The following is a 19,261-nucleotide window of genomic DNA, read 5'->3' as shown; positions in this document are numbered from 1 at the left end:
TACTATATGCATTTGAGTTATTTTGTTAATGTTTGCCATGGGCATTACAATACTTAAAACAAGCTTATGACTTGGGTATGATGGCTCATGCCTATAATTCCAGCACTTTGGGAGGCTGAGGCCTTGGATCACTTAAGTCCAGGAGTACAAGACCAGCCTAAGCAACACAGTGAGACGTCATTTCTTAAAAAAAAAAAAAAAAATTAGTCACACATTGTGGAACATTCTGACAGTCCCAGCTACTCAGGAGGCTTAGGCGGAAGGATTGCTTAAGCCCAGGAGGTTCAGGCCATGGTGAGCCAGGATTGTGCTGCTGTACTCCAGTCTAGGTGACAGAATGAGACCCCGACTCAAAAATAAATAAGTAAATAAAACTATCTAGTTCAAAGCAATGCAAACTTAATTTCTTTCTTTTTTTTTTTTTTGAGTTGGAGTTTTACTCTGTCACCCAGGCAGGAGCACAGTGGCATGCTCACGGCCACTGCAGCCTTGACCTTCTGGGCTCAGGCAGTCCTGCCTCAGCCTTCAAAGTAGCTGGAACCACAGGCATGTGCCACCATACCTGGCTGATTTTTTTATTTATTGTAGAGACAATGTCTCCCCATGAGGCTCAGGCTGGTCTTGAACCCCTGAGCTCAGGTAATTCTCTTGCTCTGCCTCCCAAAATGCTGGAATTACAGGCATGAGCCACTGCGCCCAGCAACTTAATTTCAATAATAGACAAAAAACTTGTTCTGATATAGCTTTATTTCCTCTTGCCTCTTTTGTACTATTAATCACCAATTAAATTTGTATATAATATTAACATACTTTTATAATCATTGCCTTATGTAGTTGTCATTTAAATCAAGTACGATTTTAAAGTGTTACAAACAAAAAGTATATTTGTACTGTTTTTTCTATTTTTGTAGTTACCTTTACTGTTTGTTCTTTATTTTTTTGTATAGATTCAAGTTACTATTCAGTGTCCTTTCATGTTAGTCTGAAGGAGTCCTTTTCATATTTCTTATAGGGTAGATGTGCTAGGAATAAATTTCCTCAATTTTTCTGTATGTGAGAATGCCTAAATTTCTCTTTTCTTGAAGAACAGTTTTGCTGGTATAGAATTCTTGGCTGATAGCTTTTTTCCTTTGATCCCTTTGAATATGTGTCTTCTGTGGTTTCTGATGAGAAGTGATGCATTACTCTTATTGAAGCTCCCTTGTATTTGAGAGCTTTTCTCTTACTGGTTTAAACACTTTTTTGTTTTTGGTGTTCAGCAATTTGATCACAATGTGTCCTGGTGTGAATCTCTTTGACTTTATCCTGCTTGGAATGTGTTGGGCCTTTTGGATGCACACATTAGTACTTTTCATTACATTTGGAGAGTTTTCTGCCATTATATCTTCAAATATTCTTTCTGCCCTTTCTCTCTTTCCTCGCCTTCTGAGACTCTCATTCTTCTTATGTTTATAGGCTTGATGGTGACCTCACAAATATCTGAGACTATGTTCATTTAATTTTTTTTCTGTTTTGTTCCTTAAACTGGATAATATCAATTGACCTGTGTTCAAGTTCACTGATTACTTCTTCTGCCTGCTTAAATCTACTCTTGGGCATGCTTGTGAATTTTTTATTTCAGTTGTACTCTTCAGCCTCAGTATTTCTATTTGGGTTTCTTTAAAGATAATTTCTGTCTTTTTACTGATATTCTCTATTTGATGAAACAACATTCTCATACTTTTCTTTAACTCTTTATTGTTTCTTTTAGTGTTTTGAAAATACTTATAATAGCTGATTTAAAGTCTTTCTCCAGTAAGTCCAATATCCGGACTTCCTCAGGGATAGTTTGTATTGACATTTGTGTGTGTGTATGAACCATACTTTCCTAGATCTTTTTGCATGTTCTTTTTGTTGAAAATGAGACATTTTAAACAATGTAATTTGTCAACTCCATAAATCAGAATACCTCATCCAGGGTTTGTTTGTTGTTGCTGCTATTGTCATTTTTGTTTGTTTAGTGATTTTCCTGGACTAATTCTGTAAAGTCTGTATTTTTTTTTTTGTCATGTGTGGCTGTTGAAGTCAATGATCAGTTACCTTAATAGTCAGCTAATGACTGGACAGAGATTTTCTTAAACACTTTCAACACAGAAGTCTTCAGTACTTACAGAGAAACTGTGTGTGAGTTAGAATATACCTTCAATATTCCAGTCAGTAGTTTATAACTCTGCCTTGGGCTTTACTTCCTGCATGAGCAGAGCCTCAAGGCTGGCCAGAGATGAGAACTTAGGACTCTTTCGTGTCTTTCCTGGGCATGTTCTAAGCCCTGCACATGCCTGATCTTTTAGACTCCCAGGGATGTGTCAGAGCTTTTCAAAGATCCCCATGTTTTTTTCTGCTAAGTTTTCCTGTTAGCCTTGTGTTGACTCTGTTAATACCACCTCTAGTCTCGATGTTAAACAATTACTGCTTATTATTTTTGACAAATGGTAGGGCTGTTCACAGAGTGAGTTCTTAATCTGGTCAGATTAACACAGGTCCTGAGAAGGTAGCTTTTCAGTGAGCTGTCAGATCCAACAGTGACAGTATTGCAGGAATGGGGCACTTTTGGAGCTCCAAAGCTGTTCTACCCACTCCAGTGTCTAGTAGGTACTGGGGTTTACAGCTGTTAAGGTTGCAGGACTTTTGGTCTTCAGGACTCGTACTTTGGCACTGGAGAGAGGAGAATGAGATTAGGGAAGTTAAAATGCCACAGGTATTTCACTAAGATTCAACTTTTTTGCTTGAATAAATTCTCTTCAAAGACTTTAGTTAATTTCCAGATTCTGAAAAAGTTGATTTTGACCGCTTTTGCCAGTGTTCTCATGCCTTCTGTGGTGGAGTGGATTTTTGAAGATTCTTACTCTGCCATTCCAGAAGTAGAAATCCTGGCTCACTTCCAAGCATTGTTTGACATCACTATACTTTCTTTTTTTTACCCCCCCCATACCTGCACTTTATACAAATACATATTGCTAAATATATTTCATATGTGTGTGTAAATAAAAACATTTATTTATTAATGACTAGTATAAAGACTGAACATGTGTCATCTTATAGTACTTTTCTTTCAAAATCTCCCTTCCCTGCCTGGCATGTCCAGGGACTCATTTTTTCAGGGAATGCGATTGCATCCAGAGGAATGAGACAGTAAACATAAATAGATAGGAAGTTCACGTTTCTGTTGTCATGAAGCTCCTATTTCATAAGTATTTGGGACCTTTACTCTTTGCTCCAAGTTTTTAAACTACTTTTTTAAGGGATTCCACAGAAGCGGTCTTATTTACCATTCCCATAAACCTTAAAAAAATACAAGCTTTGTATCCCAGCTGTATCCTTCTCAAAAATATTTCAAATTTATTTGCCGGGATGTGTTGCTTGGCAGGTATATTTGTTACATAATATAAACTGGACTTTAATCTTGGACTTCCTGAATGAATTTATGATTCGGCCCCATATCTGCTGACACCAGCTCTTTCAGTCTTCCTTATGCCCACGGACTGCAAGCCAACTTAAACTTCCTTATGTAGCTGAACTCAGTTAGGTAAACCCGGAATCAACAGAAATGCTCCTTATTTCAGCCAAATTCACATAAAAACAGTCATTTCAGCCCATGAAAGAGGAAAGCCTGGTTACTGTGAATTCCGTATTGTCTCAGAGACTGAAAGCCTGTCCTTGTGTAGCTATGAAGGATTTTATGTTCTCCTCAAGTTGAGGAGATGATGTGAGTGGCCCCTCAGGAAATAGAAACCAACCCAACCTCCCCTGGATCCTGCCATCCTGGTCTGCCAGGAGTTCTGGAAGACTGTGTTCCTTGAGATGCATCCTACACATAAATTTGAACCAGGAAAAAGAAAGAAGGAAAAAAAATGCTCTTGACTTTTTAAATGGGACGTGCAGAACTTCTGTCCAGGGGCCGGGACACCAAAGCAGGGAAGGAGGTTCCCTGGAACAAATAGGGAGGCCTCAGAGATATTTGACTGGGAAGACACTGCTGGTGCCATGGCTTTGTTGTGTTAGAAATCTTGGCAAGCATACTGTGATGAAGCTGTGGTATAGATGCTGCGTGACAGTCCATGAAACAGGCATCCTAAGATGGCCCACCCGTGAATAAGCAAGGGTCTGTTATTCAGAACTCCCCAGGTCAAATCACAGGATTTGTAGTGGGGGTTTGGAACAGCAGCCACTGGCCTCCACCTCCTGCTTCTGAGGCGGCACCCACCTTTCCTCTGTTGTTGGGGGAAAACTTCGTGAACCAGGCAAGAGCACCCCTCACCTTTCACTCTCCTATGATATCAGTAGGATGTCTTAAATTGTCCTTCCTGACATTCTGGGAGCAGCACAAGGGCATTCAATGTGTCTGCCTTGTTCAAGCCTATATTCCTGCAAGGATCAGGCACATAAAAGGCACTCACTTAAAATGCATTAAATCATTAACATTTAAAACATTCAAATGGGCACTGACTGCTGGGTGTGGTGGCTCACTCCTGTAATCCCAGTGCTTTGGAAGGAGAATCACTTGAGGTTGGAGTTCAAGACTAGTCTGGGCAACATAATGAGATCTCATCTCTACAAAAATAAAAAGTAAAAAATTAGCCAGCCTGTAGTCCCAGCTACTCAGGAGGCTGAGGCAGGAAGATCACTTGAACCCAAGAGTTCAAGGTTACAATCTATGGTCATGCCATTGCACTCCAGTCTGGGTGATAGAGTGAGACTCTGTCATTAATTAATTAATCAAGGCACACTGTCTTTTTTTTTTCCCCATCCAACCATATGAAAAATGGTGGATCTTTAGGTGAAAGACAGAATGAAAGGATTTTGTAAAATATTTTAAGACTTAGCAGGGCTCAGTGGCTCAGCCTGTAATCCCGCGCCTTTGGGAGGCTGAGGTGAGTGGATTGCCTGAGCCTGCGGATTCAAGACCCGCCTGGGCAGTGAGACCTCATCTCTACAATAAATCAAAAAATCAGCCGGGCGTGGTAGCGCATTCCTGTAATTCCGGCTACTTGGAAAGCTGAGGCGGAAGGATTGCCGGAGCCCAGCAGGTCGAGGCTGCGGTGGCCAGGAGCGGCCACTGCACTCCAGGCTGGGCAACAGAGTAAGACTCCAACTCAAAAAAAAAAAAAAAATTTAAGACCTGAAGTGGTGGAGGCCAATTAGGAGTAATGTAACTTCTTCTGCTAATGTAATTCAATTCCCAAAGGCAGAAATGAAGAAGCGTGGTCAAGAATGCAGCCAGTGGTTCTCTATGCACAAGTCAGGCACATACATATCACCCTGTATGTCACATTCCCATGCACTTGTGTTCTTCACAGCTTTGCACAGTTCTTCCTGAGCAAGACATATTCCTTTGCTACTTCTAAACTTGGGAATCTTTTTTTTTTTTTGAGTCAAAATCTCACTCTGTGTCACCCAGGCTGGAGTGCAGTGGCACGCTCACAGCCACCTCAGTGTCAACCTGCTGGGCTCAGGCGCTCCTTCCACCTCAGCTTTCCAAGTAGCTGGAACTACAGGTGCATACTACCATGCTCGGCTAACATTTTGGTTTATTGTGGAGACGAGGTCTTGCCAAGTTGCCCAGGCTGGTCTTGAATCCCTGGGTTCAGGCAATCCTCTCACCTTGGCCACCCAAAATTAGTACTGGCCACCAACTACCTAATATTTACCTCAAAGCTGGTCACCACACTCCGGTGGATCCAGGGACCATGGTTGAGACCACTGGTTGCAAGTTGCAAGTTGATGTCCATTAAAGACTGCCAGAAACCCATATAGTTAAAGCATCAGGTTTACTATTTATGGCAGCAAAAGAGGTTGCATGGATGATGTCTTAAGTCTGTTTTCTGTTGCTATAGCATAGTACCATGCACTGAGTAATTTATAAAGAAAATAAGTTTGTTTAGTTCACGGTTCTGGAGGCTGAGCAGTCCAAGAACACGTGAGGCCTTTTTGCTGCATCATTTCATGATGCAGGGCATCACATGGTGAGAGGGCAAGAGCAAGAGAGTCAGAGAGAACTTGGTTGTATAGCAAAGCCACTCCCTCAACAAACAACCCAGTCCTGTGATAGTAACATTAATCCATTCATGAGGACAGAGCCACCATTATTCATTACTGGGGGCAGAGGGATTAAGTTTCCAACACATGAACATTTGGGGGATACATTCAAACCATAGCAGGATAGAAATAAGGGACATCTCAACAGGAGGGAGCTAGAGAAAGATAGTAACGGGAATTTCTGTCATGGGATGATCGTGGGAGGGATGGGTCAGACTTTGTAAATTAGAGAGTTGTTGGAAGAGTCCGTGGTCTTGTCTGGCCATGTGAGTGAGCAGATGTTAGGAGAGTTTATGCTTAGATGGTTTGTGACATTCATGTTATGAACGGATGCCATTTATGGGTTTAGTGAGTCCTAGAACAGCCATGTTAAAAAGTTGTGATTTCTGTTTCAATTCTCAGTTCTCCCGAAAGCCTTCCTGCCAGAAGAGCAATCTTCTACTCTGTCACAAGGAAAGAGTGGCAAATGAGAGATGGAAGGACACCAGGAAATGACCTTACCCACCTGACAGCTATCTCCTGCCAGTGTCAAGAGGGAGAGCTGCATAAAGGCATGCCAACAGAAACAAGACAGCCTGCACTATTTCTCAGATACGAGAAAGGCCATCTGGGAGGAATTTCTGTGAAATTCCTGCCCATTTTTCTTTTGACTCACTTTTGATCTAGATTATAAATTGTTTTTCCCTTCTGTTTGTCTAAGAGGAAAAGAAAATGTGGCCTGTGCATTCTGTTTCTTAGGGCAGAACTGACTTTAATCAGCATGCAGATGGCCACACAGTCCTTCGCTGGCTCTGTTATGCCACCTGAAGTTAATAAAAGCAGAGTTTCCAATGGGAGTTAGCCTGACTGGTTCACTGGTAGACCAGGGAGGAGGGAAACTTCCATGGCTTTACTGAGGGTTGTGTCTTAGTCTGTTCAGGCTGCTGTAACAAACGGTCTTAAGCTGGTGACTTATAAACAGCAAACATTTATTTCTCACAGTTCTAGAGGTGGGGAAGTCCAAGATCACAGTACCAGAAAGTTTGGTGTCTGGTGAGGGCCCATTTTGTGGTCCATAGATGGCACCTTCTTGTTATGTCTTCAACATGGCAGGAGGGGGACAGACAAGATCTCTAGGTGCCTTTTATCAGGTCACTAATCTCACTCATGAGAGCTCCACCTTCATGACCTAATCATCACCCAAAGATGTCACCTCCTAATACCTTAGAGATGAGGTTTCAACATATGAATTTGAGGGATAGGTAAGAGCCGCATCATTTCTGCTGCAGGAACATAGCTGGAGAAGTGGGAGGTTAGGTTTTGGAAAAGGAGACATGGAAGAGGGGTGTTTTTAAGATTCTGAGGAGACAGTGGCTTTGATTTTGTTTGCAGTCCTCTAGGTTAATCCAGTGTTGGAATTAAGGGTCCAAAGACCTTCCTATCATTGGAGTCAGTGAATCTCTTTATGAAATATGCTGATTGAACCCCTCGTTTTATCTTTTATGGCTGAAGTAAGAATCATGTCATTACTAGATACATAATTAGTTAATGTCTCTTTCAGAAAAAGAAAAAAGGAAAAAAGACCACAATGTTTGAAAATCAGACTACTGAATGTCCCAGTGTGACTCTGCACTCATTGCAAAATGCCTTTTCTCTCGGGCTCTAAATTTAGCTGCAGTGACACTAATAAAGTCATCTTCTTGCTTCAAGATTATCGGCAAAGAAAGGGATGGCTGAGCTGGGGACTTTTGAAAAGAAATTAGTGTCTAGTTGGCAGTTGGTAGTTGTCCATGTTCCCTAGATGGGAATGACCCTTCCTAAGTGAGGTGAGGCAGTTGACCCTCAGCTGACATTTGGAGGGGAGGTTGGGCTTCTAGGTTTGTTAGTTTCCTAGGACTGCTGAAACAAAGTACCACAAACTCGGTGATGTTCCCTCACAGTTCTGCAGGCTATCTACAAGGTGTCTACAAGGGCCACGCTTTCTCTGAAAGCAGTAAGGGATGATCCTTCCTTACCTATCCCTGTATCTGGTGCTTGCTAGCAATCCTCAGCATACCTCTGGCTGTGAAAGCATGACTCTAATCTCTGCTTCTGTCTTCTCTCCCTGTGTGTGTCTATGTCTGTGTTTTCTCTTATGGACACCAGTCATTGTAAGATGACCTCAACTTAACTAATTACATCTGCAAAGACCCCATTTCCAAATAAGGTCACAATCATAGATATCAGGTATTATGACTTGGACCTATCTTTTCGGGGGACACAATTCAACCCACAGCGTAAAGTTTATTAGGCTCCCAAGGCAAGAAGTTGGGATAGAGCTGAGGCGTGGCCTTGAGGACCTTCTCAGACTCTTCTATGATGCTGGGATGGATACTCTAATCTTTGAGACAGACAATTCTAGCCCCAGTTTTGCAATTTAAAAAATAAGTTTGTTTTTTTTTTGGTAAAGCAGGTAAAAGGAGTTCTACTCCTCAGCCCATAACATCATCTTCTCATCAATGACGGAGAGATTCTCTCATTTTATTTTATTTTTCTTTCTGCCCTTTCTTTTTTTCAGTTAGGAATTTATGCTGGAGTAACAAACAACCTGAAAATTCCTGTGGCTTAAAACAACAAAAGACCATTTTTTCACTCATGCTTCTGTGTAGCACTGGTCAGTGTGATCACTCAAGCACCCAAGCTAACAGGGCAGCCTCCACACTCAGTGGGCCCAGTTGTCATATGAGAGGAGAGAGAATCTCAAGGGTCTCAACATCTGCCATAAGGTCCTTGGCTTGGAAGACACCGGCACCACTTCTGAGACTGCACTAGTCTCAGCACCACTTCCAACCACAAGGGGCCAGAAGTGCCAGTCTATCATTGGCCCAGAGGCGGGAGAAAAGTATTTGGCCAAATTTGCGAATATTTGCCACAAACACCAACTACTTCATGGCTTGTCCAGTGCCTTGCCCAAGGGGCAGGCTGGTGCCGGAGCTACCTCAGAGAGCATGTAGACAGGCTGCCTGCTCTTGTGGAGCTGGGATTCCAGCAGCAGCCTAGGTCTGTAAGGGTGTTTTTGGATGCAAACAACAAGAACTCCATTAGAAACCCACTTAAACCATAACCACATCATTGCACATAGCAAACAAGAAGTCTGGAGGCAGGAAAGACCCAGGTATATTTCACCTGGGAGCCCAGTTTCATTTCCCTGGGTTCTGCTTTTCATTAGGAGGCTTTTTCCTTATACTAGCTTCTCTCATTGTCAAAAATTGGCTTTCAGCAGCAACTGTGATGGCATATTTTCTCTCATTCAGTGGAAAAGAAAGAGATCATTTGATCATGCAATAAGAAAGCCCTTCCCTTAATGCTGCCTAGGAAAATGCCTGGGCACATAGCAGTCACCCCAGGAATGCCATTCATGGATGGCTCTAGTCTGGATCTCTACCACTTGCTGGTCAAGAATGATTCACTATGGTTGCCTTTGGAGCCTGGATGGGAGGGTATGGGGCGTCACCTTCTCTTAAGACACAGGCTGGAATGACTATTGTATTAGTTATTAGTTAACTAGGGCTGCTGTAACGTAGGACCACCGGTCTGCCAGTGTCAACAACAGAGATGTATTTTCTCACAACTCTAGAGGCTGGAAGTCTGAAGTCAATGTGTGGGCAGAGTTGGTTTCCTCTGAGGCCTCCCTTGTTGGCTTGTAGATGGCTGTCTTCTCCTTCCTGCGCCTTTACATGATCTTGCTTGTGTGTGTGTGTCTGTATTTTAATCTCTTCTTATACAGCACCAGACATATTGGATTAGGGCCCACCCTGGTGACCTCATTTTAACTTAATTACCTCTTTAAAGACCCTGTCTCCACATACAATCTTCTTTTGAAGTACTGAAGGCTAAAACTTCAATGTCTCCATTTTTTTGGAGAGAGGGGAACACAATTCATCCCATAATAAGGAGGAAAGGGGTCTGAGCAAAACAGTCTTATTTTCAGAAAGTAGAAAGGGATACTGGTGGCTAGGTAACCAAGAGGGTCCATGCTATAGAGAGAGAGAAAAATCCAGGCAAACACGTACAGTCATTTTGGATATTAAAAAGCACTTTCAAAGAAAATTAAACAGGGTAAGGTAATCAAGAAGGATGGAGAGAAGAGGGCAGCATTGGCCAAGGGTGTTTGGGGAGACTCCTTTGAGGAGGGCACATTTGAGTCCCCACCAAGTGGAGAGCTGAGGGAAGAAGCAGAAAATACCAAATACCTGGTGTGGGAATGAGCTTGGCAGAACCAAGAGCAGAAGGAAGGTTAGTTCGTTTGGGAGCATCATAAACAATGAGGACAAGCTGAAGAAGACCAGGAGGCCAGCAGTGGCTAGATCGCTCAGGGCTCTAGGGATTTGGGATTGCACTCAAAGATCCAGCAAGTCTGACTGAACATGGAGTATGCAGAACTACCACATAACTCTGCAGAGATACAGCTGTCCCATGGACACAGACTGTCCAAGCCACCATAAAAGAACACCGGCATTCTTGTCGCCATTAGCTTTCAAGACCCAGTCCCTAACCAAACATTCTGCTCCCTAGAAGCTGAAAGCAGGAATGAATGAATGGGGATAGCATTTGCCTTACCCCTCAGGACCCCAGGAAGGGGTGAGGAGCAAAATCTTCCTATGAAAAAGCTTGGCCTGGGGACTGGGAGTCTAAGCAGAGATCTTTTTTTTTTTTGAGTCAGAATCTCACTCTGTCACCCAGGCTGGAGTGCAGTGGCACGCTCATAGCCACTGCAGCCTCTACCTGCTGTACTCAGGTGATCCTTCCACATCAGCCTTCCAAGTAGCTGGAACTACAGGCACGCATCATACCCAGCTAATTTTTTGATTTATTGTAGAGATGAGGTCTTGCCAAGTTGCCGAAGGTGGTCTCGAACCCTTGCGCTCAGGCAGTCCTCTCACCTCAGCCTCCCATAGTGCTGGGATTATAGGCATGAACCACTGCGCCTGGCCTAAGCAGAGATCTTTAACTACAGAAACATGTCTGACCACTCAGCCAACTACTATAAGAAAGGAAGGCAAGCTATTGTATGACTGGTACAAGTCCTGGCATAAGTAAGCTTACTTGCCCTCTAAAGAGTTTATCTAAAGAGCTACCTGGAGATGAGGAGCTAGATTGCTAAAATCTGATTTTTCATTAGAAGGTAATCAGATAACAAAATCCAGTCAGCCCAGATCTCATTCTCATCAAATCATACTCTCATTTGTCCATCAGCTAGCTTTTCCATGACTGTGCCAATGCTGGATTTTGCTGGAAATCCTCTTTGTGATGGGGGTGTGCCTTATTAGATTTCCTCTAATAAGAACTACTCAAGTGCTGACTTCAGGGCATGAATTGGCCCTGACCCTTCCAGTCATCCCTTTTTCCCAGTCTCTGACTTTGGTGAGTTTATAGCATCATGCACATTGGATTTAAATTCTGTTTCTACATTGTTCTTGTGACATATATGAAGATCTTGCTTCCTAACTAGAGTGTAACTCTCATCTTAGGCAGGGATCATTTGTTTGAAAAGAACCCACAAAAGGGCTTATGAGAAGGAGGACTGAAAGGACACAAGGCTGTCTGATAAAACCCACAGCCTGGAAGTCAGGTTTCACGAGGCACTGAAACCCTAAACAAGAAACAGGAATGGCAGTTTGAAAAGATGGCCCTAACATCCTGTGAGACTTTTCAGTTCTACTCAGTGAGTACTCACTGGTCCATGCCCACTTCTCTTGACTCAGTGGCTGCCTGTGACTACTTTGACTAACAGAGGATGGTGGAGGTAACTCTATGTGACTTTAAAGCTGGGTCATAAATGGCCATGCCGCTTCCCTATTGTTCTCTAGAACATTCTGCTAGGAACCGGAGCCACCATGTCAGAAATCTGACTACTCTAAGGCCACCGTGTCATGTCTGAGAAGGCTATGTCACATGGAGAGAGCCCAAGGATAGATGTTCTGGTTGTCAGTCCTAGTCTTTGAGTCCTCCCAGCCCAAGCCAACCATGGAAGTGAATGAATGACCCTTATGTAACCCCAGGCATGGAGTTTTCCAAGCTGAGGGAAGCAAAGACATCGTGGAGCAAATGGCAGCCACCTCCTGTGTTCTATCTGAACTCTTGGCCCACCGAATCCATGATAATCCATAATAAAATAGTTACTTTAAGTCACTAAAGTGTTTGGGTATTTTATGCAGCAATAATAATCAGAACACAAAATTAGGCTCTGTCCCCCCAGGTTCCCATGGCCTACTGTGTCCTTTCTCCCCACATCAGCATCATTGTTCTCACTCTGTAGACAAGATGCCCTTCCTTTGTGCACATAAGCCCAGTATGGTCATCCAAGGCTTTCCATCACAATCTCATTCAGACACTCGAGAGATTCCAACTCATAATTCCAATCACATAGGAAATGCGATCTAACTGTCACCACACACAACAGTGTGGAAACATCTAAATTATATGGATGGTATACAGTAGATCTGCAGGTTCTACATCTGCAGATTCAACCAACCACAGATCAAAAATATTCAGAAAAAAAATACAAATTTTAAATGTAGTATATAGTACTATTTACACAGCATTTACATTGTATGAGGTATTATAAGTAATCTTATAAGATGATTTAAACTACACAGGAGGATGTGTGAATGTTATCTGCAAATACTACACCATTTTTTAAAATCAGAGACTTGAGCATCCAGAGATTTGGTATCTTATCTTCTGGGAGGTCCTAGAACCAATCCCCTGCAAATACTGTACCAAGTGACAACTGTTCCTTCATATGTTATGCATATATTTATTATGTACCGACAACCCTCTTTTGATTTTTTTATTTTTATAGCATTCATCCCCATTTGACATTGCACACTTTTCTTGTTTATAGATCTGTTGTCTGTTTCCCTGTTAAAATGTAAGCTTTGTGAGGTCAATATCTCTGACAATCTTGTTGCCCATTGTATCTGCAGCAATTAGAATGGTGCCCAGAACACAGGAGGCATTCAGGAATATTTAAGCAGCTTATAAACACAGAGGTTTTCATAAGTACAAGCTCAGAGTCACTAAAGCTCATCTTTTCCATCCCTGTGGTGAGAATTTGGTAAAACTAAGGCAGTGGTTGGTGGAGAGTGACCCATTTGAATCTCGAACTTCCTCAAGTCCTTCCTTGGCCATATGCTCAGATTCCCAATAAATCCATCCAGGTTACTGTGACTCTGCTGTGGTAGCTTTCTTTTGGACTGTTTTTCTTTTTGCTTGCTAGTGTTGGAGGTATAACACTTTAAAAATAAAGTGATTTTAAAAAGTAATCCAAAATCTTAGTAACTTTCTATTGCTCAAGAGCCCACACTCTGCTTGGCTTGCCTTGCACGCCTCTCCTACTGGTGACTGGTGACTGCTCCTCAGAAACCCAAGGCAGGCAGGCGGGCCCTCTGTAGAACAGTTCTCTACTCAAGCCTCTCTGACTTTCCAAAGCAGGTCTTGCTGGGTGGGGAGGGACAGATGTGAGAACCACTGGGGACTGCTTTGATTCAGGAACACTCATACATTGCTGTTGGGGATGGACGGGAACATAACTCTTATGGAGAAAAAATTGGTAAAAATACAAAAAGACGTATACATATCACTGCAATATTTTTAATAGCAGAGGGCTGGAAATAACTCAAATGTTAGTCAAGAGTGAATATTCAGGATGAATAAGCAATGTTATGTTCTCATAATGGAGCATTCTATAATAGAAAATAAACCATATGGTTCTATGGAGTGATAGCCAATATATTAAGCAAAAAATTTAAAAAACATATAAAATGCAGGATTAAGAAAAGTATGAAATGGTACACTATCATTTATCATTTGTTTATATTTTTAAAATGAAAGTAAAAGGGAAAAAATTGATTGTCTATAGCAGAAGGAGAAAATGGGATGGAGGGGACTGGGTTAGAAAACAAATGTCTCTGAATACACTATATCTTATGGATTTGGCTTTGGAACAATATAAATAGTTTATATTATTATTTTTTAAAATAAAATTAAGCCGGGCTCGGTGGCTCAGCCTGTAATCCCGCACCTTGGGAGGTGCCTGAGCCCACGGGTTTGAGACCTGCCTGGGCAACTTGGCAAGACCTTATCTCTACAATAAATCAAAAAATTAGCTGGGCGTGGTAGCGTGCGCCTGTAGTTCCAGCTACTTGGAAGGCTGAGCGGAAGGATTGCCGGAGCCCAGCAAGTCGAGGCTGCAGTGACTGGGAGCGGCCACTGCACTCCAGTCTGGGTGACAGAGTGAGACTCTAACTCAAAAAAAAAAAAAAAAAAATTAAAAAACAATCTCTACAAGTTTCAGCAAAATAAACCAAATAAACATAATCCTGATTCTAGTTTGGAGCATATCACAGAGAGGAACTATTCCAAGTGATTTTAATTTTATTTGTTTAGAGACAGGGCCTCACTCTGTCACCCATGCTGGAGTGTGCAGTAGTATGATCCTAGTTCACTATAACCTCAAACTCCTGGACTCAAGAAATCTTCCCTCCTCAGCCTCCCAAGCAGCTGGAATTACAGGTGTGTGTCACCATGCTTGGCTAATTTTTTAATTATTTTGTAAAGACAGGATCTCGCTATATTGCCCAGCCTGGTCTCAAACTCCTGGCCTCAAGGGATCCTTCCACCTTGGCCTCCCAAAGTGTGTGAGCCACCGCACCTGGCCCCAAGTGATTTTAAAACAGCAAGTTTTAAGTATATCCCTAATGGCATAAACCTTGAGGACCAACAGAATTGCAAAAGAAACATTTTAACTTCTTCCAGTAATCATATTTTTGTAGCAGTGTTGGCATTGTTATTCTGAGATTTTGTTAAAAATGTGTAATTATTTTGATGATGTTAAACAGGAGGTTTTCAGAATAAGAGAAAGGAGAACAGATCAATGAAGTTATGCTATAAAAAAGGGGGGAAAAAACCCACCAAAACAAATAAGCAAACAAAAAAAACCCTGTAGTCCTGAACTGAATTGGAAGTATGAGCATAAACTCATGTCGTGTGTTTTATCTTTTAAAAAATACTAGCAATACATATTTCAAGCTCTAGCCACTAAAGAAACAACCTAACCACTACCAATGAACACTCCTAGCACCCAGATCTTGGTTTCTAATTATCATTTCCCACTAGAAGGAACCAGGGATTCTTGGGGGAAAAGCAACTGATTTCAGGACTTGGGCAGAAAATATCCAAGATGCACTTGAAACGTCTTGTCATCAAAATAACCAGGAATCTATAAGCGACTACTAGGATCATTGTCAAAAGGAATCAGCTACCTTGAAGCAGCTCCCAAAGACCAAAGATAGAACAATTTGAGCAACAATAAGGATCATAACTGCATCTATTTTTTTTTTTTTAGTTCGAGTCTCACTCTGTCGCCCAGACTGGAGTGCAGTGGCCGCTCCCGGCCACCGCAGCCTCCACCTGCTGGGCTCTGGCGATCCTTCCACCTCAGCCTTCCAAGTAGCTGGAACTACAGGCGCGTGCTACCACGCCCAGCTAATTTTTTTGATTTATTATAGAGATGAGGTCTCACCAAGTTGCCTAGGCGGGTCTCGAACCCGCGAGCTCAGGCAATCCAGTCACCTCAGCCTCCCAAGCCGTGGGATTATAGGCTGAGCCACCGAGCCCGGCTGCAACTATTATTAATAAAGATAATAACACACACCAGATATGTTTCAGCCATGAACCATAAAGTTCTCAAAGAAGAAAATAGATTTCACTGGACATCTTGAAAGATGCCAGGGAACCAACTCATTTTGAAAATAGGAAAATAAAGGGGAGAAAATCAAGAATTTGTTCTGCTTTAGCTTATACGGACCAAATTGCAGGGTAACCAATTAACTAATGAGAGGAAGCTTCTCTTTATAAAGTATGTCAGCTAATAAATAAAAAAATAGTGCTAGAATATTAGTTGCAACCCTAAGGAGGTAATAAATCTAATCAATGGCTGAGAGGCAACCAGATATTATGACCTCCTATTGGAAGGACATGTCACCACCAGTGCAGTAGACTTGCCAACATAAATCTAACGGGAACCAGACTTAATCTCTAGATTTCTTAGAAATAGAGAGGAAGGAGGAACATGTTAAAACATAACACAGAGATGTACCCAGGAACACCCAGACTGTGAGAAATTCTACAGCATAAACTGCCCAGTAGTCTGTCTTCTAACAAACCTCCAGATTACTCCAATATGTGCTGAAGTGTGAGACCCACTGCTACAGATTTGAAAAGTCTTAAGAGGCATATCAATAAATTACAGTCCTTAGATCTAATTCAAGCCAACAACAACAAAAAAAATTCAGCAACTCCTCAATGGCTGAATATTAAAAGGTATTGAGGAATTATTGTTAATTTTTTTACATGTGAATGAGTGGTACTTAGGTTATGCTTTTTTAAAAAGTTATCTTTTTGAGATATATGCTGAAATATTTACATAGGAAATAATATGCTGCCCGGGATCTACTTCAAAATCATAAATTATCATGAGGTAAGGTGAGAGTAAGTGAAACAAGACTGGCCATGTGTTAATTGTTGACGCTGCTGATTCAGACATGGGGCTCATTATGCTGGTCTCTCTACTTTTGTGCATGTTTGCAATTTTGCATAATAAAACGTTTTAAAGCCCCCCAAATAATATGAAACTATATTACCTGGAAAGGAGTGCGAATGAATACGTGTTAACTACTCAAATCTAGCACAGATCAGAGCTTTGGAAGAACAAAGGAGAATTTGGTTCCCATAGAGGACAGGGAGGAACAAACACAGTATAGAGAACAAGATACTATCCGGCGGGGAACAGGCCTAGCCATTGACAAGAGAGGATCCTAAACAGTCATTCGTTCATATTTTGTTGCTTTGGGGACTGGGGCTCAGCATGTGATTTCACAGATGGCAAGCAACTCTTTTTTTTTTTTGAGTTGGAGTCTCCCCCTGTCACCCAGGCTGGAGTGTAGTGACACTCTCACAGCCACCACAGACTCAACCTGCTGGGTTCAGGTGAGCCTTCCGCTTCAGCCTTCCAAGTAGCTGGAACTACAGGCGTGCGCCACCATGCCTGGCTAATTTTTTGATTTACGTAGAGACGAGGTCTTGCCATGTTGCCCAGGCTGGTCTTGAACCCCTGGGCTTAGGCAATCCTCTCGCCTCAGCCTCCCAAAGTGCTGGGATTAAAGGTGCGAGCTACTGCACCCAGTTGGCAAGCAGCTTTGAAATGACAGATCTTGGTGATGAAAATGGTTGCTTTAGATTGGGCCTGTTTGGCATCAAAGTCATCATCACATGCCAGCTTAGGTGGGGCACCTGCTGCATAGACTCCCGAATCACTCCTCACTGCTGGGAAGGGAGAGGTTTGTCCCTCTGAACCACCTCCATCCCCAGCAGGCAGGAACAGACCAGGGCTGTGACATCTCCAGTCCAGGAACCTGGCCAGGCCTTTGGACTCCCCTACCTGGTGGCTGCACAGGAGGTCTGGTGGCCTGCAGGCTTCTGATTCAGCATAGCTACGTTGGAAGCATGAGACTGCAGATGATGTTTTAATAAAGCCTTGTAACAATCCAGAAAAGCAAGTTTGCAGGCCCTTGTTCTGTTGTTAAAAGGAGATTGCAGCAGAGGCCATGGGAGGAAAAGAAAAATTTCAAAAGCAGTTCTTGACTGTGTCTCAGTCTTTGTCCAACAAAGTAGAACAAGGATTAACCATCCCAGAAATCATCTTCATCACTAAACTAGCAACACATTTCCTCTGGCTCTGTCTCATACCAGAGCAAATACGAAGAACTTTTAAATAAAATATGTGTGATGTGATCTCGCCAGTAGTTTATGGCCATACCACCCTGAATGTGCCCGATCTCATCTGATCTTGGAAGCTAAGCAGGGTCTGACCTGATGAGTACTTGAATGGGAGATCTTATTGTATTTAGATATTGAAACTTCCCCACAGCTCAGCTGTCTCATAAGTTTTAACTTAAACAGTCTCCCCCACCCCATCCCACCCTACCCCGCCCCACTCTCAGTCAGTGTTTTCTTTCTTTGGTCACCTGGAGGCCATCACCCATGGTTCTTCCATCAGAAGTAGAAGGCCCTGGGACCAACAACAACTCAAGCATTTTCCTAAACTCTCCATGGCCTGATGTCGTCCTCACCAAACTCCCATATAGCCAAGGCAAATTTGTATCGGTGGAGCAATCCCAAACATCACCTCTATGTTCTCTCTCTTATTCATTTATTCCAGTGTATCCACCCCAGACAGGAAGAGAGCCAGCTACCTGCTCCTAGAAGGAACAGTACTATCTCATGCTCAGGGAGAAGTCAGGTGGGCCAGAAGTGATACTTTATTTCTTCAGTTATAATACCAGATTATGTATTTGAGATATGATTTCTCATAGGGGAAGTAACTCAGGCAGAATCCATGCTCTTGTGATGGTTCCTTGGTTTAGAAGGATCTGTACGGGGTTTACAGGCCCTCCCATGGCTCTCTGATGAGAAGACCAGCAGAGGAAAGGCAGACAAGAATAATCTGCCAGGTCATGGGAGGAGACTCCAAGCCCTGCACCATGTGTGCAGAGGCATGACTGGACCCTCAGCATAACCAGAACCACTTCCTTCAGAACAGGTTTGGCTATGACAAGCAGAAGGGCTGACAGTCATCTGATACACACCACAAGCTTTCATTTTGTTTTGTTTTTCTTTTTTGAGTTGGAGTCTCACTCTGTCGCCCAGACTGGAGTGCAGTGGCATACTCATGGCCACTGCAGCCTCGACCTGCTGGACTCAGGTGATCCTTCCACCTCAGCCTTCCAAGCACCTGGAACTATAGGAGTGTGCCACCACACCCGGCTAATTTTGTGATCTATTGTAGACAAGGATGTACCAAGTTGCCTGGGCTGATCTTGAACTCATGGGCTCAGGCAATTCTCTCATCTCAGCCTCCCAAAGTGCTGGGATTATAGGCGTGCACCACTGTGCCCAGCCTGAGCTTTCATTTTGAAAAGCTGCCTGTCCCCTCTAAAATAAAAAAATTTTAAAAAAAGGTTTTAAGAAAGTGTATAATCTAACAGAAAGACTTTAAGGAAAAAAAAGTGACAAGTGACGGCAGCAATTTGGGTTTTATGGCTGCCCTTCTGTGCCATTCCATGGGACAGCATGGAGCACTGTCCTAGAAGCCCTGGTGAACAGG

The 19,261-nt window shown here is 42.7% G+C and overlaps 1 protein-coding gene across 1 annotated transcript in view; it reads right to left on the bottom strand.

Moving 5' to 3' along the window:
• Positions 1-1,930: 1,930 nt before the first annotated feature.
• FBLN7 (fibulin 7) overlaps positions 1,931-19,261 on the bottom strand; it is a 55,967-nt gene continuing 38,636 nt past the window's right edge. The window contains exon 10 of the mRNA XM_021711838.1: positions 1,931-2,694. Within this exon, the coding sequence (XP_021567513.1) occupies positions 2,539-2,694 (156 nt within the window). The 3' untranslated portion in view covers positions 1,931-2,538. The remainder of the gene's footprint in view (positions 2,695-19,261) is intronic.

Source organism: Carlito syrichta, unplaced genomic scaffold, assembly GCF_000164805.1.
Source record: "Carlito syrichta isolate Samal-C Ts95f unplaced genomic scaffold, Tarsius_syrichta-2.0.1 Scaffold302727, whole genome shotgun sequence".
Lineage (NCBI taxonomy): Eukaryota > Metazoa > Chordata > Mammalia > Primates > Tarsiidae > Carlito > Carlito syrichta.
The sequence above is the reverse complement of the archived record's forward strand: the minus strand, read 5'-3'. Positions and strand labels throughout refer to the sequence as shown.